Source organism: Pangasianodon hypophthalmus, chromosome 17 (genome assembly GCF_027358585.1).
Source record: "Pangasianodon hypophthalmus isolate fPanHyp1 chromosome 17, fPanHyp1.pri, whole genome shotgun sequence".
Lineage (NCBI taxonomy): Eukaryota > Metazoa > Chordata > Actinopteri > Siluriformes > Pangasiidae > Pangasianodon > Pangasianodon hypophthalmus.
In genome coordinates this window covers 13,897,247-13,923,002 of record NC_069726.1, presented here as the reverse complement: position 1 = coordinate 13,923,002, position 25,756 = coordinate 13,897,247, and the positions used below count along the sequence as shown (strand labels likewise).

General features: G+C 39.1%; 1 protein-coding gene across 29 annotated transcripts in view; it reads left to right on the top strand.

Annotated features, from left to right (window-relative positions):
• dlg2 (discs, large homolog 2 (Drosophila)) overlaps window positions 1-25,756 on the top strand; it is a 229,147-nt gene that overhangs the window by 36,656 nt on the left and 166,735 nt on the right. The window contains exon 1 of one of the 29 annotated variants that reach the window (XM_026941662.3): window positions 581-1,420. The exons of 27 other annotated variants lie outside the window; for them this stretch is intronic. In XM_026941662.3, coding sequence (XP_026797463.1) covers window positions 1,391-1,420 — 30 coding nt within the window. In that variant the 5' untranslated portion in view covers window positions 581-1,390. Of the gene's footprint in view, window positions 1-580; window positions 1,421-20,573; window positions 24,852-25,756 lie in introns of those variants that run through there. One more of the 29 variants, XM_026941661.3, reaches the window with a different exon arrangement.

Below are 25,756 nucleotides of genomic sequence, written 5' to 3'. Positions count from 1 at the left end.
TTACCCCTAAATAGCTTACTACAGGATACAGCAGCTTTTGCTGGTGTTATTCCTTCACCTCTTGTTGCCTTTCTGTTTCATCCTTCAGTGCTGTCCTCATTGTTGAAATCATATCTAGAGCAGATATGAGATCTTGCGATGTTAGGAACCCAGGCCAGGATCCTGTAGTCTACAGCGTATTTCCATTTATGTCTTTGTGTCTCTGTTTGTCCATTGTTTTGTGGTTTGTGTTCATTGTTGGCACGTAGCAGTCCCTGAGTGAATAAACCCTATTGACTCTGTACCTCTCAGTCGCTCACTTTTGTGTGTTATCATGATGAGATTAGCGGCGTTTTGAGTTCTGAATTTAGCTTCAGAGTGTGGCAGAGAGCTCGTTTTGACTGACAATGAGCAGAGAGAGAACTGGATGCAGAATTAGCCCACATCTGTATGAGTCATGCCTGAAGCCTTAGAGAATGGCAAAAACCCCAGCACTTTGTGTGTGACTTTATAAATGTGTGCGCGATCTGTCTCTCTCTCTCTCTCTCTCTCTCTCTCTATCTCACACTACTAAAACTTTAAATCACTCCTAAATCTTTAACTGCAATACCATTGTGAACAGCTCATAAAAATCCTTTTATTCCACACTTGACTCATTTGTCTTGCTGCATTGGATACCTACTGCTTGCCTTTGCTTCAGTATACAATTCAAGTCATTTAAGTGCTCAGTTTTGTGCTCAGGTACTTAAAATAAATCTTTGTTCTGTGTCTTTTTATATTCAAGGTCATCAACTGCCCATTAAGTCGGTGGAATCTGTTTCACTGTACTGTAGGAAATTTCCCAGCTTCCCAGCTTTTGATTTCTCTGAGAGCTAAAACAGAGCTAAAACCAGCTCAGCTCAGCGTCACTTTAGAAACGGGAGACGAATCCTAACGCACAGTGACGGAAAGCTCCAGGGTTAGAGAACATGGCTGATTTGAGATTCTGAGATTGTTTTCTTGTGAGGCAGGCAGTCAGCACTGTGTGAGAGCTGATCTCTCCACTGATCTTGTGGAGGAGGGATGCTCTGTGCTCTCAGCAACAGCAGCATCGTCTCTCTCTCTCTCTCTCTCTCTCCCCCCTTCTCTCTGACTCTCTCTCTCTCTCTCTCTCTCTCTCACTCCCTAACTCTGTGTCTGTGAAAGGCAGCCGTACCGTGTGGCTGTGGCCAGCCAGCGCTGCGCCGTGCGCTCCTCCTAGCATCATGTGTGCGGCTGCTGCTGTTGCACTTAGCTGTGTAGGGAATAGCTCCATTCTGTTTATGCTAGCTCTGCCTGTGCCTTAGTCTTCCTCTTCTTTTTTATTCTTCTCTCCATTCTGCCTGAATTAGTGGCGATGAATTGGCGTCTTGGCTGAGCTATTGAGCTCACGATGGATTGTCTGTGTATTGTCACAACTAAGGTAAGGAATGGCACAAGAGTGTGGTGATGAGAGTGAGTGACAGTGATGCAGAGAGAGAGAGAGAGAGAGAGAGAGGGTGAGAGAGGGAGAGAGAGAGAGAAGATGCTCCTTGTGATCTAGCAGAGTGTATGTATATTTCAAAGAAACCGCCTGCAGAATATTGCTATGGAGAAATGAATTTATGTTTTTGTGAATTTATTATTTTTCTCTGCTTGTGAAGTCACCTGTTCACTTCTGCATCTCTTTTTCATTGTGTATCTGTGTGTGTGTGTGTGTGTGTGTGTGTGTGTGGATCTCTGGGTTTTGCCTCGCCTCTGTGGAGGCGTGATAGGAGGAGCTTGTGGAGAACTTCAGTGTTTCTTCTGCTCAATGCTTTTCTTAGTCTTAGATTGTGTATTATAGACCACTCTGGATATTTTAGTGTCTTCATGTCTTCAGGTGGCTTTATTTTATTTAGATTTTATTTAACTATTTTTAAATGCAGTGGAAAAGCTGGGTAAGAGCACACTAAGGAGTGGCACAATCTAGTTGTGTATAATAACAAACTCCATTTAAAAAAAATCAGATTTATTCCTTGGGGCAAAATGAATGGCATGACTGTAATAACATTTCATGGCTCATAGATCCGATACTTCATTAAAATGATTGAAATCCGTGAATCGTTATGTGTTTATGAAATGCATGGGTGTACTAGACCTCACAAATGTGTTTGCGGTTAGAGTTCTGGTGGCAAGACTTCGTAGCTTTGTAGTAGTACAGTAGTAGTGTGACCTTTCCAGGAAAGTGTGTTATAATCATGTGTACAGTGTGATACTTTACTGTCAATCTGTTTCACTGCGTACACTATACAATCCATATTCTCTCAGATTTGCCTTCTCTACTCTAGATCTCTCTACTTTCCCATCCTGAAAGCTGAAATGCAAATATTCATTTGCATTCTGTGTTGGTGTGTTAGGAAGTAGGAATGCCTTCTTATGACGCCAGTGTAAACCTGCAAAGCTCTGTGTCGTGCATTCCAAACATGTTGCTGAGCAATGACTGAAAGATATCACTAAAGTTGCTTTCTTTAAATATTGCTCAACTGCAGCACAGGTTCATCCAGTTTATTTGATTTTTTTCAGTAAATCCTTAGCCATAATATTGAAGGTAGTCAAGTTGATGGCTTCTCACTGGAACACACAGTTCTGTGGCATCAGTTCTGTTAGGGAGCCAGGGTTTGTTTGATTCACTACTTGAGCCACGTTCTTAAGCTCCAGGATGGGTTTGTTTGAGTTGGTGTGATTTCTTATGTGGGTGCAGTGGTGTGGGTTTACAGCACTAAGATCTGTATTGCAATGGTCTTATTCTCAGCTGGAGGATTGGAGAAGTTCAGAGCTGGCTGCCTAGTCTCAGTCATGCACATCTCTGAAACAAAAGTGAATTGCCAATGAAAGCCATTTTAAAATGAAATGAAATAAAGTTCTGTTGATCTTTTGAGTTATTTTTGCATGTGGTGGATGAATTTGCTGTCACTACATCACTAACTTCTTAACTGAGACTGAATCATAATTGTTGCAGCTTGTCTAGAATGGATTGCACAATGAATGAGAGAATGGACTTCCCTCCCACCCAAAGGCCAAACCGCTGAACACTTAAAATATCAATGAGATTTTACTGATGTAGTTAAATGTCTTGAATTGAAACTGTGGTTAGTGGATGTACTTCAGGAAGGAGCATATACCAAAATAACAAAACAGAAGGAATAACTAAGGTTTTGATTGGCTAATTAATCTAAAATTAGTCACAGAAACAGAAATATTCAATATTCTATCCTATCTCACTCACCACAAAATGGGGGAAAAGGAGAAAATAACTGGCGCTTGTTCCATACTTGTTCCACACAGTGTATTGTGTATCTGGAATACAATAGGGTACAATTAAGAACAAAACAGCTAGTACTTCAACAAGACTGCAAGAGTCTAAAACTACTGCAAAAGGTATTCATAGTCTGTTTGGTCTGGTCAAGTGGCTCCTCTGGTGTTGTTTGAACGAGAGGGAGAACATGCAACATTTCTCTCTCTCACACCAGCTCTTCTCTATCGACTTTTATTCTCTATATGCTGCTGCAAAAAAGAACGAGGTAGAAAACACAAACATTATCCACAACGAGTATTATGACAGGTGGTTCTAACAATAATGTAAGAAATTGCTAAAAAAAGATTGGATAGAAAGAGAGGCAGCATTGTCCCTAATAATACTGGTTGCTTATTTGTTTGTCGGTGATGTAGTGGAGAACCCATCCCTATGATTGTATGTATTGAGTCCAAGCATTATGGACGTTTAGCATACAACAATTGTATAAGTGAAAGAGGCAGAGATTGCATATATTTGATATAATGATACACTGATGTGTTTGTTGGTTGTCCACAAACCTTGTTTCTCAATAAAAATTTCATTTTTTAAACAATTTCGGTGCATCCCTGTACCAAAGACGTGTTTGGAAACTTCTGTCCTAGAGACCACAGGCCAACAAAAGGTTAATTTGGTATAAAATTGGTATAAGATTTTTTATACGATTATATCATGAGGAGATTTCATTATGGATATAAGTATTGACGCTTGAAACTCTGTGAATAAATTTTCCTGGGAAACTTACTCATTTTTGCCATCTGGGAGAAATTTAGTCACTGCAGTGTTTCATTACCACACTGCCTTTACCATGTGGCAGGTTAATAAAAAGTGTGCTCATAAGTGTCCAGTGCAATATTTATAACCTCTCTAGAATCAACTAAGTGATTGACTGAGTCACAGGGTGAACTTTGTAAACCCTACCTTCTATGCGTGCTCACAAATGTGTGCATGTACACAAAGCCCCGCCTCCAAAACTCTACTGTAGTTGACTGAGTTTATCCATGTTAGATTGGTAGCTGTCTTACTTTTCATCATATCTTTCTACATGGCCAGATATTTTATTTTATATGTAATAAAATAACTAATAATAAAATAACTAAAATATTAATAAATACATATAAAATGACTTACTGCAAGAACGGTCCAAAATGCCTGTAAAGAGAATGCGTTTAGAAGCCCAGATTCTCTTAAAAGCATTGTTGGTCTCATTCTACTTGGCCTATTATGACAAAGTTATAAACGTATGAAATACTGATACACTGAATACCTTACTCTATTTGTTGCCACTATCATTGATCCACATAGTCTTAGTGTGAGCAGGTTTCTCCAGCTTGGGAAAACAGCTTACAGATTTACTTTTCTTTTGGTATAATTATGCACTTATAGTGTATGGCAACACTAGCTGTTTAGCACTAAATTCCACCAGATTTAAGTTTTTGGGTATACTGTATGTTGGTTATGTAAGTTGTACATTGGGGTCCAAAAGTCTCAGACCACTAGTGAAAATTCTTCTAAGAATTTTCATTACAAATTATATAATTGACAACAACTTCAGTGAAAAGTAGAATCTTTGAAATATTCACATGAATTTCAGAGTTTCTTAGTACTTGCTATGTCCCCTTTTTGCTTTAATGAGTGTGTACTCGAGCTGGCATAGACTCCACAAGCTTATGATCCATTTTAGATCAAACCCATCAGAGTATCGTCTGAACACATGCTTCAGTAGAAGAGATTAGACATGAGGAAAATCTGACCTTTAGTACAAAGTAGTTAACATGGTCAATATCACACGTTCGCTCACATTTAAATAGGGACCTAGAAATTGTCCAGAATCTTGAATATTAAATATTCAAATTATTGAACAATTACTTTCTTTGTTTTAAATATGTAAAAAGTCTGAAACCTTGTGTTTATTTCCAGTTTAAAAAAAAAAAAGGGAAATCCCAGATATTCAATGTGGTCTCAGACTTTTGGACCCCATTGTATGTCTACCTGTATCTATCACAGTTTACAGGCTCTTTTGTTTACAGCTACATAATAATTATATATTATAATAAGCATTCAACAATTCTGCCTGAAATTCAAGCACAGAAGAATTTGTTATGAGTTCTGTATTAAAGGTGAAGGTGTTGTTACAGACTTACAAGTCTGTTAGATGTGTTTCATGGTTATTTCTTCAATGACTATCCTTGAAGTTTGTTGTTTTTTTGTAGGTCTGGGCTGATTTCATTTTGAATCTGAAGTCAGCCAGTGTCCTTCATATCTGTTTTTTTCTCTTCTATTGATGTCTTGTGGTTCATTCATTAAGTTGAGAGAGGTTTTATATTGTAAAACCCAATTCAGAACAAATATGATGAATCAATGTTCATATGGCTTCTGATCTATAAAAACAAAGGTATTTTACAGCTTATATTCATGTCTGAAGAAAAGTCTATGGACTAACTGCAGTATACGTCATTAATACTAGTGGATGTAGTAAAAATTAAGCATAGGGAAAGAGAGAATTTGGAGAGAGTGTGAGAGGGAGAGAGAGAAGTTGGGGAAAGCAACAGAAAGCCAGAGGAAACTGAGGAATCTTTAGATGGGAAGAACAGATGCAAAACAAGTGGGACCTTTTTCTCTTTGTCTCGCTCCCAAGATTTTTGGATTTGCTGCAGTGTTTGTCAGAGAGTTCCCTGCTCTGTAAAGTTTGATGCAGAATAACACACAACAAGATCATTTATAGATATATCCATGGAGACTGAGGGTGTTACACTGCTGTATGCTCTTTCTATCTTCACCCGAGCTGTGGCTGCTGCTAGCTCCAGTTTGTTCACTGGCTTCTAACAGAACAGAGACCAAAAAAAGTCTCATTATCATAATCAGCCTGGGTTTCGTGGGACACACAGGCAAGTTCAAAAGCACAAAAGAGTGAGACACAGGAAGAGAATAATGATTCTCCTGAGAGTTAAGGAGAAGGACAGGAGAGTGAAAGACAGGCCAGAAAGACTGAGAGAGAAATAAGGACACAGTTGAGCAAAGAACACAGTCTCCTGAGACCCAGTTTTTTGGATTCTGGCTTGTACTAACCTCCCAATGGCACACACACACACACACATAGTTGCCAGCCCAAATGGCCAAATAGCAGAAAGCATTCCAGACAGTAGTCTACTTAGCCATCATCTACCCTTCTAAGATGCAAAATATTAGGATAAGATTACACAATGGTGATATGTATAGCCTAATCCTATTAAGTAATGAGAAATGAATTCAAAAATTTCTACAGGGAAATTGTTGCCATGTCAAATGTATAGACCTTCATATTTGTTTCTTATTTGAAAACTGCTGTCAATTTTTCTCCATTTAACTGAAGAGAATCCCGAGTCACTTCCTGGATATGTGTTGACAGTTTCTGCAGATTAAAATGTGCTTTTCCAAATACAAAAAAGCATCTATGTATTTTTGTATCTATATTTAGAAAAGATGTAGGTGTAGGTTTGAAGAAACGAACATGGAACATTAAAGGGGAATTTCATCTAAAATGGATGAGCTCTGCTTTGCTTTTCCTAATAGTATTGCTGTTAACCCTACTACCTTTACTTTTAACGGTGAATTAACTTTGGTTATTACTTTTAATTGTTCTTGAGAGCAATAAGTAATAAGTAATAACTTACTTCAAACATTTCTATGTACTATACTGCTAGCTTCTTTTATTCTCCACACACAAGTACTAGGTACTTATATTGGTCTTTAGAAATTATAGATATCTATATAGATGTAAATATAGATCTATCTATCTATCTATCTATATCTGCCATAGTTTTGCTAACTTCAGAGTTACTGTAGTAAATAAATAACAACACCAGTACCACAGTAAAACCATGGCAATACTGTAGATAAACATGTAATAAACATTTACCCTAAAGCAGGGGGTTGCAAACTTTTTAGAGTCACTTTAGGCCATCTTTGTTGGCCATGATGCATTTTGGAGATTGTAGTGTGACGCCGATTCCGGCACTGATGTGACACTTAGAACCCATGTTATTAAAATTGTCATTAGATTCCTTTTGACATGATTTATAGGCATAAAACTTTGATAATGGTAGGCTGTGATTTCTATCACAGTTCCAAAACTTGAAAATTAATCGTGGAACCCCTAGCTATACTTCTTAGACCTGCACAATGGCCTTAAAGAATGAGAGAGAGAGAGAGAGAGAGAAAGAGAGAGAGAAGTAAATAGATTGATTGACTGTATAGCTTTATGGAGAATCGTTAGGTTTATATTGCTGCTATCTTAGGAATTCACAGTTTTGATCCTGTAAAGCTGTTTTTATGTGTTGCTGTTGGAGATACTGTGTGTCTTCCTTCTATTTTAAGCCCTCTTGAAAGTATGCATGTCCACCCAACCCCCTTTTCTTCAGTCAACATCTCTCTCTCTTTCTCTCTCTCCATGATTCAGGGTAGTCTGAGTTATGTAATGGTTTCAGTAGGTTAGTGCTGAACGAAATGCCTCCCACATGTGTGTTTGTGTGTGTGTGTGTTGTAATGTATCAGTGCCCTGTTGCTGCCATGACTTTTTTTTTTTTTTTTTTTTAAAGCTGGATTGTTAGTGCTACTTGACCATACTTTCCTCTCCTCGCCTCTTCTCTTCTCTCCACCTCCAGCTTTCTTCTTCCGCTTCTGTCCATTTCTTTACCTCCTCTCATGTCCTCTCTTTTTCCGCTACTCTCTCTGGATGGTGTGGGAGCACTCACTCGTTCACTCAGTGTGAGTGAAAGTGAGGAAACACACACACACATTTTGTATGTTTTGGAGACATGGTGTGACATTAATAAACCTAGTGTAATACCTATTACTGTTAGGTAATAAACCTAACAGTAATAAACCTAGTGCCATTGCTATTCACTAGGTAACTGGCGTGTTAAGCGTTTATTACAGCTTAAAAATGACACATGAGGAAGTGATTCTTCTCAGCAGTGTGCTCTCTTATTTGGGCATCAATTGTTTTTCAGTCTTGTTGAGTGTACTTCCTTTAAATATTAATACTATAGTGTGCTGATATTAGCTTTTGAAGTGAGCTAAATGGTGCAGACATGATTCTTACCATATCAGCCAATATTAATATTACATCTGCTTTTTATCATCCTTCTCTAATTGTATCAGAGCTGTTATTGAGCTGCCTTCCTGCTTTTCTCAGAAGGTTCAGGTACAAAGTGTCCATACTAAGAGGAAAAAATAAAAAATAAACTAACAGGGACTACAGAGGAATATATTATTTGGGGCCTAGTACAAAATACAAGGGGGCGATTTACCATAGCATGACTGACAAAATCATGCTATCAAAATCTGTCAATCAGCAAATGTGTGAGCAAATTAATATTAAAAGTCATTATTTTGTAAAGATTTTTTTAAACCTTTATTAAATCCATTATTTATTATTATTGTTATTATTATTATTATTATTATTATTATTATTATTATTATTTTACAATTTTCAAAATTATGTTCAGTATCTCAAAATCTCAAAATAATAATAAATTTCTCAAAATCATGACTTAATTTTACAGCTGTAAAATTGTTTTCATATTATTGCTGTTTAAATAGTAATAATAATAATAATAATAATAATAATAATAATACAAATTGGTTTTGTATTGGATATTTGCCACATAGTTGCACCTCTAATGCCAACTATATTCAGTGGAAATGTGTATGAACAGAACACACACTAATGTCTACACTTTTTTATTTTGTGTGCATATTGTATTTTTATACAGTTTCACTCTTCTGGGAGTCTTTTTTAAGATCCGACCTCACCCCAGCTCTCAAGAACAATTAACGCACCCCCAACCTCATTTAAATATTGTTTCCTTACCTAGTGGCACAGCAGAACAGTGTTTGACTCCTGATGATACCACAGCCGCTCGTGCCTGGGAGTCCTTAGTGCTTTTGGTGGGAAGGATGATGTTACTCTCTCCCCTGTCAGTCTGAAAGACACTAACCAAACGTATATGACTTGAAGTTCACATATGCGGAAGAGGGCTGTTAGCTCTTTTTAGCTACCCTGTGACTTAGAATGAGCAGCAGTTTGTTACGGTGACTAACTTTAGATGAAGCACATGCCTCCAGTGTTTTAGATGTCTTGCCGTGGTTGCTATGGTGATTTAAACACCTTCTTGAATGCTCAATTAGTGGACTGTGGTTTGGTAAGATTAGGCTTGTCTAGTATTGTTTTTGTATATAAAATAAATTTGTCCTCTGGTTCATTTATTAGAGTTTACATGACTGCTCACAAAAATACCACGTCTGTTGGTCTTTAACTGTTCAATTTGAATGTACTGAGATTTATTGAGTATATCTTTAGTAGGGATTTTTCAATTATGTTCCCAGGATATTATTTTTCCTGGGATGTTATTGCCCATCCCTAAGTTAAAGGTTAAAGCACTGATCCGAAACATCTTAAACATTATCATGAGTGTCTCTTTTTAAGCTCTGAGTGACAGAAAGTTCAGGAGGACTATTTTTATATGCAGAGGAGGAGAGCGTGTTTGTCTGCTGGTTTGGAGGATGGGTTAGATATGATGATAATGATGATGATGATGATGATGTATTGCCTGTGATCAGGAACATTGTGTGCCTAAGCTCACACACAGCTGTTTACTGTAGAGTGTGTATGTGTGATGCACTTTTATGTGTGATGCATATCACTAATGACCTGCAGGGACTGCATGGTGACATCATTCAATCAGGTCCTCTGCATGGCCCTGGTATACACACACACACACACACACACACCCATGACCGTTGTTACGCTAATCTGTAACCCATGACAATGATGAGAATTAGATGTCAGTATGAATCAGTGTTAACAGAACTGAAATGATGCACCCTTCAGGAGTTATGTACTAAACCCCAATCATCAATGAAGGTTTTCTGAAATGGCACTAAGGAATGCAATATGAGGGCAATATTAAATATTTAAATACAATATTATGAAAGGAATAATTGTGTAAATAGTTCCTGAAGGTGCCACAAATTTTTCTTTTGTTTCAAGAGGACACACAAGCTTGGAGCAAACAGCATCAGAGATAATACTTCTCTCAAGAGCAGAATTTTATATGCCATGTTGAGTCTTAGGTTAAAAATAGTGAGCTATAAACCATAGCAGCTGATCCATTCAACCATGTTACGATTTCATGACTTATATTTCATATATAATTACAACATTAAATTAAATTGTGCGTATGCACAGTTTATTGTGATAGCGCATAAAATAAAAAAAATATTTTTTTTGTGTCCCCTGTAGTCACTTCTGCTGCAGCTCTCAACAGCAGATACAGTGTTTTTCATGCTTCATGCTTTCTGCCACTGTAAGTACAAAGAATTAGGCTAAGTCTAGTTTATCATTCAAGAACTAGGATGTGCTATATCAAGTGCTGTTTTATTGACTGGCAGCCAGTTAATGTCGGTGAAATTCATATTGTTAAATTAAGGCAAAATCCTAATCAATGATAACCTGCTTAGTTAACACAAATGATTAAAAAAATGTTAAAATCTCTTTTGTCAGTCCTTATTTTCTATTCCTTGATCTCCTTGGGGGGGTGGGGGTTTAGTAAACCGTTAATATTGACCTAACTTTTGAATGGATGTTACTGACTTAAGTAACATACAGCCCTTTTTGAAAACGTCTTCCAGTTGTAGTAAGCCTGAACAGTGCCTCCTGTTTGAAACCAGAGGTGTGAGTAGAACAATTGAGAATAAAAACGTTTAGCATTGTGATCCACAACAGGCCCACTGGCATGCTGCTTGCCTGATTACAATCCACTGGGGGTCATACAGCAAATAATTTTGAATGATGGAGGTTCTGCTAAGATAGCAATTAACACATATCACTACAACAAAGTAGCTGTCAAATGAAATGAATGAGATTGAGGAGCCCAGTGCCTTATAATTAGTGGCTTCTGTGCCCAGATGTGTAATGATTGTGCAGGTAAATCCTGACAGTCATTAGGAAGTACTGATGGTACAGTTCCAGCATTAATGATGTAATGATGGCAGATAAGGGAATTCTTCCAGGCATTTAGACCCCAGTCATCTCTCATTTTGGAAAAGGTGTTTAGTTTCAAATAACAACATAAGACAAATGTGTAGATCATTTTTAATGTATTTTTATTATTTAATAGGTCTATTGGTTACATTCTTATCTTCTATTACAGTGATCTCATTTTGTTTTTATTGTTCAGGTGTCAGTCCAGTCTGTGTTAGCAGAAGTGTGTGGGGCAGAAAAAAAAAAAAACACTTTTCTCACATGCTCTTGCTACAGAAGGCCTGGTATGTTTTTATGCTGTTATTGTTGGAGACGCTTGCATTTTTAAAATAATTGGATCTTGTAGTCTCTGGAGATGACTTCAGAGCTTAACAGTTCTCTTCTCTTCTCTTCTCTTCTCTTCTCTACTCTACTCTACTCTACTCTTCTCTTCTCTTCTCTTCTCTTCTCTTCTGAAGATCCTGGGTCAGATAGTCTCCTCATTAACTTGTGTGTGTGTGTGTGTGTATGGAGGGTGTTGACAATTAGTAACCCTGCCACAATATGGCCAATACTTGCTCTCACAATAGCATTATCGCCCGTTACTGTTACAAACAAAGAGTGAGAAAAACTGAACAAATAAATAGCATGAAGCAAAAGATGTTAGGAGGCATGCTAGACATCTGTTAAAGTGATTGTGGAAGGGAGGACTATCAGACTGCGCTATCATACTCATTCAGTTTTCTGTTTTGTTTTAAAACACACCGACGCTGCTATAACACACTGAATCAGCACTAATTCCTTTATGTGCTGTGACCAGACAGGATAGGCTAAAGAGTCGAGGGCAACTCCGACTGCCATGTTTTTCAGTGTCATTTCATCTGTCAGTCTTGTGCGAAATGGGTTTGATTGAAGGTTATTGAGTTTGTTGAGCTGGAAGGACAGTCTGAGTCTGTAGGAATGGTTTTACTTCAACACATACATACCCGCCAAAGTGTACCTTACAAGTGTGATGTGGTGAACATGTGTATGTATGGGTATCACAGAGAGAGAGAGATAGATGGACACACACCATCGCTGTAATGTTAGTCATGACAAATGTGTGCAGCTGACCTTTGAAGCCTTTGTGTGTACATGTGTGAATGACTCACCCTCTCAGTACAAGTTGCCTCTAGGTGGAGTTATATTTATATGTGTTAAAGCATTTGGCTTGGTTGCAGCATTGTCCTGTTTGCAGCATTTTTGGACTTATGCTCACTCTCGCTTTCTATTTCTGTCTGTTTCTGAGTCTTGAATGCGTCACAGGCAGGAGAGAACATCAGTGTGGGTAAAATGCCAGTGACATTTAACTAAGAGTAGTTTGTATGGGATTGTGTGGGAAACGTCTAACGGTAATACGAGCTACATACCCACTCACACTTACCTGATGACTAAACGAAACCAATGCCACACACATCTTTTCCAGTCAATGTGTGCTTTAAAGCATCTGAAGCATTTTTGCCATATCTCTTCTAATTTTAGAAACTACATTTAAAATCCTTGGGCAGCAAATTCTCCTTCCGGTCTTGCAATCACCCTATTTGCACGTTTCCACTCCCTATCTGCATGCTACCTTTCCACGCTCACTATCTATCTATATTTCCTATCTGCACACTACCCTTCCACACTCCCAGTCTGCACACTACCCTTCCATATTCCTTGCATACTCCCTTTCAATATTGCTTATCTGCCTACTACCGTTTCACACTATTTCATACTCCCTATTTGCATAGTACACTTTCACACCTTTTATACTATGGTTATAAGTGCTCTTAACTATGTGCATGCAAGCTTTCTTCCTTATCTTCTTTCATTTAGCATCTTGATTGTTCGTTCACTCTTTTCCAGCAGCTTTTACTGGTGTGGTTCACAGTGTAATTAGGCTGAAAAGATCAACTCGTTCTGGGGGTCCCCAGACTCCACTGGGTTCAATTGATACAGAGGGGCAGCTCTACTTTGAGACTAATCCTATCATGGAGAGTAAGTCTAGCAACCCTGTGGAACATCCTCATCTCTGCTGCCTGTACTCACGTCCATATTCTTTTGGTCACTACCCACAACACTGCTGCTGCTGACCCATTTGTCAGTCCCATGCTTTTTTGAATAAGCTGCCAATGTACTTAAGTTCCCCTACCACGGTAAGATCTCTCCCCTCACCTGAATGGAGCATTCCACTCTTTTCCAGGAGAGAAGCATGGTCTGAGATTTGGCAGCAAGGAGTATATGTCAGAAGTCCTTTGGATGGTGCCAAAAGAACATCATCTGTTAATAACAGGGATGGGACCCCCCACCCCACATACTGGACACTACTCCAACCTTGGCTGTATCCTAATATCCTGTCCTTGACACCAAAAACAGGCATAGAGACACATCCCTGATGGAGACCACCACCAACCCCTGAAATAACAGCAAGAAAGTCAACACAGCTCTCACTGTGCATGATCATGCAACGTAATGAATTAGAAACCCCTTACTATTGCAGTAAACTACAAATGTCACATGTACACTGAATTAGCATACTCCCATGACCCCTGTTTTGTTGTGCCTGAATCTTAGGTGCAGCTGTTGGAGGTAGTCTCTGCTACAGAACACTGGCATAGACATTTACCAGGTGGCTGAGGAGTTTTGATTCTCGTATAATTGGAACATACCCTCGGGTCTTCTTTAAAAAAAACAAAAAAACATTGCAGTGTTAATCACACAATGCCAACCTTGTCCAGTGTCTCCAAATCCCATCCACCCCAGCAGCCTTGCTGCTATGATGGTTTGTAACACCATAGTAACCTCAGCCCCAGCAATGGACTTCAAAACAGCAGAGATATCTGGTAGTGCATCCTGAAGGGAGGGCTTGTCTACTGGTTTAAGGAGTTCCTTAGAGTGCTTCATCCACTGCTCCACAATATTCCCAGTAAAAGGTCAACACTCCCCCACACTTGTTCAACAGAATTTGTGCATGTTCTTACCTCCCTCTCCTGTGATGCTGAAAGGTTGGTTGAACATCTTTGGGGCCGCCCAAAAGACTTTTATCCATGGTCTTTCCCAACACCTTGCTTGCCAAAGCTTTAGCTTCTGCAGCTGCTTTTGCTTCATCCCTACTGACTCTCCTATACCTCTCAATTGAAAGGAGTGCCCTCTGTTAGCATTATTAGGAAGCGTTCCTTCTTCAACTTCCACCTGCACGCATGTTGATTGTGCAACCCCCCCAACCCACCCCAGTAAAAAAAAAAAGATAATATATAATGCCTGTGTGTAGTGTAATACCACCATAGTGGTAGTATGTGAAGTAATGTGGTGATGTTATTTTTAGATTTTAACAGTACAGATGCATTCATTTACCAAGTTTCAACTCCTTCTCAAATGGAAAGCCAAATTGCTTTGCAATTGCACAAACCTGGTTTATCAAATCTTTCCCCCTTTGATGTGCGTTGACTAAATGAATGTTCTGCAGTAGCTGAAACCATCGTACTACCATGACTGTCTCTTTAACATGCAGAACCACCTTCATAAAGATGTAGGTTTATGCTGCATGCACTTGATTAAACAAAATTAATTTCACTAACATTGGTAGGATGTCATCAGGTATGCTATGTCATAAAGATGTAGATTAATGCTGCATGCACGTGATTAAACAAAATGAATTACACTGACATTTGGTAGGATGTCATTAGGTAGACCAGTTCTAGCTAGCTAGTAAGTTATTATATTAGCCTAACACTGCTTCCTTTATGAATACTTACAGTAATCCCCTTTCACACTTCCAGCACACTAATTTTTACACTCTTTAAATGTGTGCTCCTAATCCATTTTTCTGTTTCAGCCTTACCTCTCTTTCTCTGCTAATCTATACTGTAAAGCAAGGTCCACAGTAAAACTGGTTACCGTGGTAACAGGGAGACTGGCACCAAAAATATATTCTATAAAGCATCTCTTATTCCTCCTGCTTCATGTCACCTCGTGCCAACATCACTCACACACACACACATACACACACACAGATTGAGAGAGAGAGAGAGAGAGAGAGAGAGAGCATGGTGTTAGTCTGGTCTAGTGCATTGAGGCACCCAGGTGACAGAGGTTCTGATCTGGTCATCTAAAGTGCAAAAGTGCACTACTGTTGCCAAATAATTTTCCTTTAATACTATAAAAACCATCCCTCTTTTACTGACAACAGATTGAAATATGCTATATACAGCTCTATATATATATATATATATATATATATATATGTATATATATATAGTATATGTTGAATGTCATGTTTATATACATCAGTAATCATTAAAGTCATAGCAAAGAGGTTATATATTGCACTTAAATTAATGTCCATTAGCTTTAGTTTCCATGGGTTTTGTGCATATAAATACTTTGAAACTGACTGCACTCACATAACAATGTTCAGTAAAAATGTACACATATAGAGTAATATTTTCAGCCTCATACAGAAATAGCTAACAGTAATACAAGTAGGCTGGTTAGTGTTGGACAGTGCCAATGAGCAGATGCTGAGTGATCTAGTGAGTAAGAGTTACGCCTCCTAGTGGCCGTCGTTCTTGGGTACAACAAGGTCATCTGACTTGCACCTAATGTCAGTATGGGAGTTATTCAGGCAGGAGTGAATTATGGTATGAGTGCATGTTGGTCATTTGAAGTGTACCTTATCACAGAGAGATGTGAGAAGATGTTTTTATGGGAGTCATAAAAGTTTTAAGACTTTAAAATGATTATTTGCAGTTTATAGGTATCATAATTGTATTCAGAGCTAACGCAGCACAGATAATATAGGCTCTGGTTTATTAATTTCACCACTCCTCTATGGCTGTTTCTTGTATTTGCATTTTAATAGGTGTCCATGAATTATGCATATTGACAAAGCACACACCCGATGCTTATGCCTGGCAGATGTAGCGCATCTGATTTATTCAAATCAGAAAATCTTTAAATATGAATAAACATGCAGTTGTCCGTCCGACTCTGCGTCCTGCAGTGATGTGCAGCTGAAACAAGAACTCCAGTCCACATTTCTCCAAACCGGCGAGAATTCTGTCACTGTAGATGCTGTAGGACAATTGCATAATAGCTGGGTGTCTGTGTGTGTGTGGTTGGTTGTTTCAAAATGTGTGTTTACTTGAACAGATGTCTAAATGCTGAACATTCAGACTGTCCTTCCCCAGTATCAGACTTCTTTCCCCATCTCAGTTTTGTCGATCTGTCGACCATGTGTTGAATCCGATGCAGTTCCACCGCTCAGAGTAACAAGTCGCCTTTGAAGTCCTCCTACATCCTCCTTTTTCTGGAGCGCAATGGAGATGGAGAGAGAGGATTGAGTGAGAGAGAGAAAGAAGGGGGAGTCGGAGTCAGGCTGTTCTTCCTGTAGCTTTGCATCTTTGACTGTTATCAGCTAAAATATTTGCTTCTGCAGTGAGGCGTAGTACAGCTCTTCCTGCATGTCCACCATCCATGCGTGCATGTGTGTAAGAGAGCAATAGCACAATGCACAGCTGCAGAAGAGTAGGAGATGCTGATATGCGCTTTGGGATGTAATCCACCTCCAACCTTCCACTTCCTCTCGTCTTTTTTTGTTTAAGAAGCACCAGCGTGACAGCAACACTTATGCCACAGGAGACCTGCAATGTTTTTTGCATGTTATTGTGCCCTGAGGACAAATGAAAAGGTAGGACAGAAATGAACTGATGTGTACGTGTGTGAGCAGGTGTGTGGTTATGATAATGAGCGCAAGTGCCGTCTGTGTCACACCGGTACATTTCTGAGGAGCTTAAATTCTTACTCATTTTTGGAAAGAAACATGGGAGAAAAGGTTATCCATGCTGTTTGACAGCTCTGGTGCGAGTGCATTAATTTATTCAATCAGGTATAATGAGCGAGGAAGTCGCATTATTTTTAACAACAAAGACTCTTTATCCACGTTCCACTCTTTCTCTCCGAGTTGCATGAGTTTTCTTGTTCGCTGCCAGATGGCGAGCTAGTTTAGCTTAGCATTAGAGTGTGTAGTGGAGGCTGCGGTCCAATCTTTTTCTCTGTCTGTTTCAGCACAAAACTTTCGATACACACTCATGGCACTTGTCAGGTAACTGGAAGTGTGTTTGATGGGTAAAGTGTGTATTTTGCAGGTGCGGAAATTAAGCCTTGCAAACCTGTTGTGGCAGAGCACCTGCTATGCAAATAAAAGACGCTTCCCTTATCACTAATTTATTACCTGCTTCCTGAAACCTATCATTCACTTTTTCTCTTTTTTCTCTCTCTCTCCGTGTCCTGCTCTGCCTGTGTAATTACATTTGAATTGACCTAAATGAATCGGTCTTTCGCAGCCTTGAGCTTTCAAAATAGTTCTTTAATTTAAAAGTTTCTTAATGAAACTGATTGCATCACTTTCATTATACAACTGCTGACAAAACATATATACGTATATAATAAATGTGATATATACAGTAAACTTTGTAACTGCAAAATATTTTAGTGTAACATACATAATGACTTTTCTGTTTAAATAAGTGTCTAATAAATAAACGTATAAACTTTATCTAAATAAGCAGAAACCCATATATTTTGTGTATTGTTTATACACATTAGCAAAAGTTACAGTCCAGGCCAAGTATTTTCACTGAAACATTAACATAGCATCATATATCCTTCTGTCTGAATAAGCTCTGATTACTGTGTGTGGTCTTGATGATTATTTTTAAAAATTTGCCAGCCCTGTTTGGGGTTGCTGGAGATGTCTGTTGCCATGTAGTGTCAAGCATCACGCATGTGGCTCATTGTTAAAGAGTTCTTTGATTTAAACAGATCGTTCTACTACTGTATTTTTTCATCTCTATTTTGATTCAAGGACTTTGAACTATGAACTAGTAGTAACTATGTCTGTAGTTTAATTGTGACATTTAGAGTTGCCTGAAGCCAGTTTAACGCGATTCCAGCAGTCTTTTATGATTATTACTTGTCACTCCATATGAGATGATCCCAATAAGTATTCTGTAACAGACTGTGCGATAACATGTGTTCTTCATGTCAGATTATATGATGAAGATAATTATTACCTTCTGCTTTACAGGGTGCACAACAACGCAGCACACGTTTGTACTGTAGCTCTGCAACTGGAGAGCATGAAAGTTACATGGTCTCATAAGAGTAAATAAACTTTATGAATAGAGCTTGCTCCTTAGCTGGCTAAACACCTGGAAACTGTAACTCATCCTCTGTTTTTTTCATGTTGCATCCCTTTTTGTCCTGTCATGATATATCTGTGATGAAACTTGTTATGGAGACATTCTGTCTGCTGCTGCAATTCAACAAACTGCTCTTCTTTTAAACCCCATACGTTTTGTTTACGTTTCCCCATCGCCACTACTGTGTTTGTAGCTGTCCTGTGAGTTTTGTGTAATCGCATGCCATCCTCCTATTGGTGGCTTTAGGATGCGTGTTGTAGCAGTGCTCACACTCTGAGATTTCAATCATAATCTTCTGACAATGTCACAACATTGTAATCGGCTGTCTTTGGTCGCAGCAGCACTAAATGGCAGTCGGTGAGCATGTCGGTGGCCAGTGTCACTAGAACTACCACTTAGCTAGCTAACTCATCTTCTTTTTATCTCTTAATCTAATCGGTAGCCTACACAAAAATGTTGTCAAAATTAAACAGGCTAAACTTAACCTACTAAAACCATGAAATTGCTACACATATTTTCCAATTGCATGGAAAAATATTAAGCCCCTTGCATAAAACATTATGTAATATGTGGCTATAACTTCAACTGCTCAGTCTACTCAGGGTGAAAATGAGGCAAGAAAAAAAATAAAATAAATAAAAATAAAATACAAAAGAATAAAATAAAACCAATCAATTTAAAACCAGGCAAATATGTCTACTGCCAAACCCATGTCAAAAAAAGTTTTTATAGTTTACATTGATTTATGTTGTAGTTAATAAAAAGAATTTAATAAAAAAATAATCATGTGAGACAGTTAAAGCCTTCAACGTCTAGAATCCACTGGCATGTCTAGACCTAAAAACTTCTCGTCAGACTCCTGTTTTAATTTCTATTTACTCTTATTTTCTTTTTTTTTTTTTTTTTAAATATTTTATTCTCTTGCAAATTTTCCTGAATTTTATTTTCTACCATGTTATAGTTTCAGTACTGGTATTGTGATATTTAATGTGTTTTGGTAAGGAGGCCAAAATTGTGTTATCATGAAAACACTTGTCCTGTCATTGAGGCAGCCATCTAGGGAATGATATCAATAAAAGATTTAAGTAAAGCTGTCCACTTACAACATGAACATGAAAAAAAAGCAAAAACTTGAAAATTTGTAGATTATAATCATTCTCATTATGACCCTGAAGAAAAACAACAAAATACTTTGTTTGCTACATTAAGAGCAACAAGTAATCATTGCCTGGGTCTTGTTCTTCCTGAATTCATTACTTACAGCACATTACTTACAGTAGCTTAGCCACACAAAGCTCTGCAGGACTATATTTAGGTCTATTATACATACTTAGAGACCGTCTTTGTCTACTTTAAATGTAGGGGTTTTAATTAAAGCCTTAACTTTGATGGAAACATTTTAATATATATTTAATATCTTGCTGCATTTTCTCCAGTCTCTGCCATATACCCATAATTATGTTTCACATTTATAGGTGGGAATGTGACATCATTGTGTTTGTCGTTGTGTGGAGTAGCTATGAGCAGTTGTGTGTTTCTGCAGAGGCATCCGTTCCATCTTGGTATAAAATACGAGTAACTGTCAGTAGTCGACTTTGTGCTGCTGCTTCTAATAGGTTTATCTGAGGGACAGGAACAGACTGTGCACGCTTCCTACGGATTAGACTGCCAGTGTGCACTAGGATTGCAGAGGTGGATGTGTGTGTGTGTGTGTGTGTGTGTGTGTGTGTGTGTGTTCAATAACATGAGATCAATATACAGTGTGGCGGAGCAGTTACAAGAAATCGAAGTGATGTTTGTGAAGTGTGCATTGTGGCTCTGAGAGGTCTCTGTGTGTGTCGGTGGGTTGCTGTGGGTGTTGCTTTTGGTTGCTTGTGTGGGATGTGTGTGCATGGGAACGGATGTGTGTGAGATTAAGGGGGTGTGTGTCTGTGGGTGGGTGGTGGTGGTAGGACGTCTGTGTGTGTGGGAGTTTAGGAGCAGAGTGAATGCGGTATCTATGCAGCCTCTCGTCTTTTCTCTCACTTCTCTTTCTCTCTCTCTCTGAAATTAGCAGGTTGATTAATGATAGGCTGGCATTGTGTATGCTAGTAGAGCTAGCATCCATGTGTGACAAAAACTAACAGATGAGGTAAAATCTCTCTCGCAGGACCACCAGGCAGTCTATTTTCCGTCTATCTACACCTGTACAACCTCATTCAGCAAAGTACTTTGTAAACACCTTGACTTTCTGTTTCTAGCAGATAAGTGTGACTCACTGAGTATGAATAGGGAATTGGAGGATCAGGTGATGAGGGGTGGGTGTGATATGAGCCAGGAGAGTGCTTTCATTCATCATCTCTTCAGTACCAATGCAGAGACTCGCTGGCTATGTTTACATGCGGCATAATAATCTATTAATAATTTGACTGATAGCTCAATTAGAATGAAAAAAAGTTCATGTATACACCTCAATCGGAATAGCGCAAACAGATTAAGGCTAATCTCAATGAAATTTCTATCTAATTAAACAAGATAAGAATATTGAAAATATGAAAATATTGGTTTATTAGAATAATAATGGCCATGATGCACTCCTGGTGCAATAAAATGGTCATTTAAGAAAACACAATTCATGCTATACATTTTAATCTATTTAGAATAATTGTGAGGTTGGATTAGTTTAGCAAGGATGCAGAACATACACATGGTAAAAAACATTAATAAAACCTATATTACTTGTGCACTTATTCCCCAAACAATTTACTTTATTGTTGGTAACATGAGAAGAGGAGTAAAGTCATTATAAACATTATATGGCCAAATGTTTGTGGACACCTGACCATCACATTCAGATGTGTTTGTTGTACATCCCATATCCTGATTTAGTCCCCCTTTGCTGCTGTAATAACCTCCACTCTTCTAAGAAGGCTTTCCACTAGATTTTGGAGCATGGCTGTGGGGATTTGTGCTCATTCAGCCGCAAGAGCATTAGTGAGGTCAGGCAGTAATGTCAAGCAAGAATGCCTGATGCACAGTTCCAAATCATCCCAAAGGTGTTCAGTAGGGTTGAGGTCAGGGCTCTGTGCAGGCCACTGGAGTTCTTCCACACCAACCTTGGCAAGCCATGTCTTCGAGGACCTCACTTGTTGTTGTGCTGTAACAGGTTTGGGTTAGGCCACTTAGTTCCAGTTAAGGGAAATCTTAATGTTAATGTATACCATGACATTCTACACAACAGTGGTAATTCCACCAGACGTGGTTTAACTAGGAGTCAATTCTTTTCATGTACACATAATATACAGTGTTGTGGATGGTCCCACATGGATACCTAAAGATTCAAACTTCCCCAAATCTGTTTATGCCCAATACCTTTGCTTCAGTTGATAATCTTACCTGGATACTGAAGAGTTGCACCATCTAAGAACTGCTGCTGTAATAAAGATTGTTCTGTGCTAATCCCAGTACTCTTATTCACGATCTGCTCATACTGAAAAATCCTTTCAACACACTTGTAATTATTTATAATCTCAGTATCTGGTGTCAGAAGAGGATGGGCTTCCCTTTGAGGTTAGTTTCTCTCAAGCTTTCATCCATAGAGATTTTCCTTATCACTGTCACCTATGTCTTGTTCATTATGGACCTAAATCTGCAGCTGGATTTGTGTAAAGCGATTTGTGACAATCTATATTGTTAAAAGTGCTATACAAATAAAATAGGGCATGAAATTACCCAGAGCTGACGTGGCTAATTGTTTTCCAAATATAGTATCCAGTCGGTAATTCCACCAGACAAATCATTCTAAAACTAACCGTAAAAACGTCTTAAATCTAGAAAATGCCAATGTACCAAGTTGAGAATTTATTCTGGGTTGCCAGAAGAAACATCCAACAGTGTGGAATGTTTTATCCTGTTATATAGATATATAATCACAAATGTCCTAAATTCTTTAAAACAAACAAAAACACACACACACACACACACACATTGTAGCGCCCTACTGCAAAACTTGTGATTTTTAATTAAAGTTTTCATTAGTAGTGACAGGCTTGACAGACAAAACCTCAGCTTGTTTTCTGGATCATTACACCTAAGTCACTTCTCACACTGTTTCAGTTCTTGCACGCTGTTGGTGCAGTCAATGTATGACCTGGTCTTTTCACTCCAACTATCACTACATTTGTCCTACAGAATAAAAGACCTGCAAAGAAATCACAGTGTATATATAAAATGAGATACATTAGCATTGTATGCTTTTGGAACATCCAATTCCAGATTTATTCCCTATTCTTTTTGCTGTTATAGTAGCCTCCACTCTTCCAGGAAGGCTTTCCACTAGATTTTGGAACGTGACTGTGGGGATTTGCTCATTCAGCCACAAGAGCATTAATGCGCTCAGGCACTGATGTCAGGCGAGAACACCTGATGCACAGTTTCAAATCAGTGTTCATGTGGGGTTGTGGTCAGGGCCCTGTGCAGGCCACTCGAGTTCTTCCACACCAGCCTTGGCAAACCATGTCTTCATGGACCTCGGGTTGTGCACAGGAGTATTGGGGAAGTTTGGGGAAGAACCACATATGGGTGTGACGGTCAGGTGGCTACAAACCTTTGGATGTATAGTGCATATTTTGAGGGTATTTCTGGCATACAAATTAGTAACAAGAATGACTAGAATTGTTGGTGGCAGAGGCATCCCTGTCAACTCCATTGGCAGCCAGTTCTACTTGTTTAGTCTAAAAGCTGTAAAAGAGCTAACTTGTACTGTATACAGAATGATGTGGAAGCTGAATCATTTGTCAGACTATAAACATTGGAGTTTAATGGCCAGTTCAGTGTGCGTTGGTGTCATGCTGGTGAATGAATCGGTCACTACTCTGGTGAGGACAGCAGGATTGTGGGCTGAGAAGTGGGAGTACCAGGGTTTACTGCTGTGATGTGGTGAAGCTAGCTGATACAGACAATTGCTGAGTCAGTCTGGAGAAATTTTAAGTTTAACTGAGTTTTAGAATCCAGCTGAATTAGCCTTTCAAAGCCTATGCTTGGAATATTGTCTACTGCATCTGTAGTGTATGAAAGAATACCATGAACAAGAGAGTTTACTTGTAAGTGTGGAGATTTGCATTGTGTCCCCATGTCCATGTTGGTTTCCTCTGGGCCCCCCCGTTTTTTTTTTTTTTGGTCACCTCCCAAAAACATACCAGTAGGTGGATTGACTATGCTTGCCCTTATGTGTGAATGAGTGTGTGAATGTGTGTGTGCATGGCATTCTGTGATGTACTGATGTTTTCCCTGGATTGGTATGTAATCCTTTGCTCCCAGTGTTCACAGGATAGGCTCCGGATCCACCAAGATCCTGACCAGGATAAAATGGTTATATAAGATGAATGAAAGAATTAAGAGTTTTTACAGGTTTTCCTGGGAAAAGATGTAAACCTGTTTACTCAAAACTCACCTATAACAGAAGCCTAAGGGCCAGTGTTGAGGTTTTTCAAACGCTTAAAATACTTGACTATTTAAAGCCAATTTACTACACACTAAAAACACACTCTAACAGGATGAGACAGGATGAAAGAATGTCCTACAAAAGCTGTTATGTATTTTCCCACACAACTACGTCAGTGATGCAGAACCACAAAAGCTCGGATTTAGAGCTTAATGTACAAATACCTTTGACTGAAGTGGCAAACGAGTGTTCTACAAAAATATGTGTGTTATAAATGTTATAAATGTTTATTGACGTAACTCAGCAACTGTGCTTGGACTTCCTTTATAAGTGGGTTTAGAGTAAACAGGCTTTCCTTTTATCTGTTATCTTGTATCATCTGCATAAGAATCAATCCTGTGATTCTTGCTTCAGTTACACACCCAAATTCACACACTTTTGCATTCCCACCAACACACATTCATTCAGCATCTTCCCTCAGAAAGTGTCTCCTGTACTGAGTCTGTAAATATCTAAGCTCATCACAGTTCTTTTCTCACTTAGTAAAACAATTCTTGAGAAAACGTGTTGCTCTGTGGGATTCTCAGGCCCCAGAGTTACACTGAAACAGCTCCGGGTGCACGCTCTGGCCCTGGTCTTTTTGGTTCCTGCTTGGCAGGGTTTCCTGCAGTGGACTTTGTTATGTGCCGCAGAGCGCTGATTGCAGCGATGGGAAAGCACTTCAGGGCTGCCCCACATCTCAGACACACACACACACACATTCACACACACACTTTACTGGCCAGAGAGAGGGGAGCCGTTCTGTCGAGCCTGTACACACTGTACTGTCTGCCTGAAGCCTGTGCTTACACACTCGCAGCCATGCAAGAGCAGTGGCAGAGCAGCTCTGAGGTAAGAACAGACAATCAGGATTATAACAGCTGATTTAGTTGAGTGTTGCAACAGGACTGGAGGATAGGTTTTTGCAGGATGTATTTGGTGAAGGATTTAGCTTGCTGGCCTTTTTCAGTTTGCTGCCACTGAACTCCCACAAAACTGCAGCAAAGTGGCTTGCCCTGTACTCCTGCTCTCTTTTTGGCTCTTTCTCTTTCCCAAACCCTTCCTCAATCTTTCTTTTCTCTCTCTAGAGCTGGCTCGCTGGCATCTGCCTCTTGGATATGTCATCATCTCATAATCCTTCTCTCACACTCCTTCACCTTCCTGTCACTCTCTTTAGTCATTTTTTTCTCTCCTCATTTCTCACTCTTACACTCATCCTGCTTTACAAATGAGTGCTGCCTATGAGGAGCCTCCTTTTCTGAATGCAGCAGATGGAGCTGGTGGAGTGTGGAAGTGTACACTTGTGGCTCACAGAACACTTCAACTTTAGAGCAGTTGGTGCAGTTGGAGGTTTTCTTGTGTTGTGTGTTTATGTATAAGTGGTTGGGGCTTGTGCCCTGTTTTGTGCTCTTGTCTGTTCTGGCAACACACACACCCACACCCACACAGAATAAAGAACTTTTGAATAAAAGGAACAGATTACAGATTGAGAAACTGGAAAGACAGGGAGAGATGGAGATTAAGTGTGAGCTGAGTGTCTTCCCAGTCTGTGTTCACACACTTGCTATTGATCAGTTCCAGTCTATATCTTTTGAGTGCATTCTTTATCCTATTGCCCATCTTTCCATAGCCCAGCACAATATGTCCATTGTTCACTCAGCTTCTCCAGTTACGGCCTGCTTCCATTGGCTGATGGTGTGTGTGTGTCTATCTGTGTGTGAGAGAGAGAGAGACTCCATGTTAAAGAAAGTATCAGG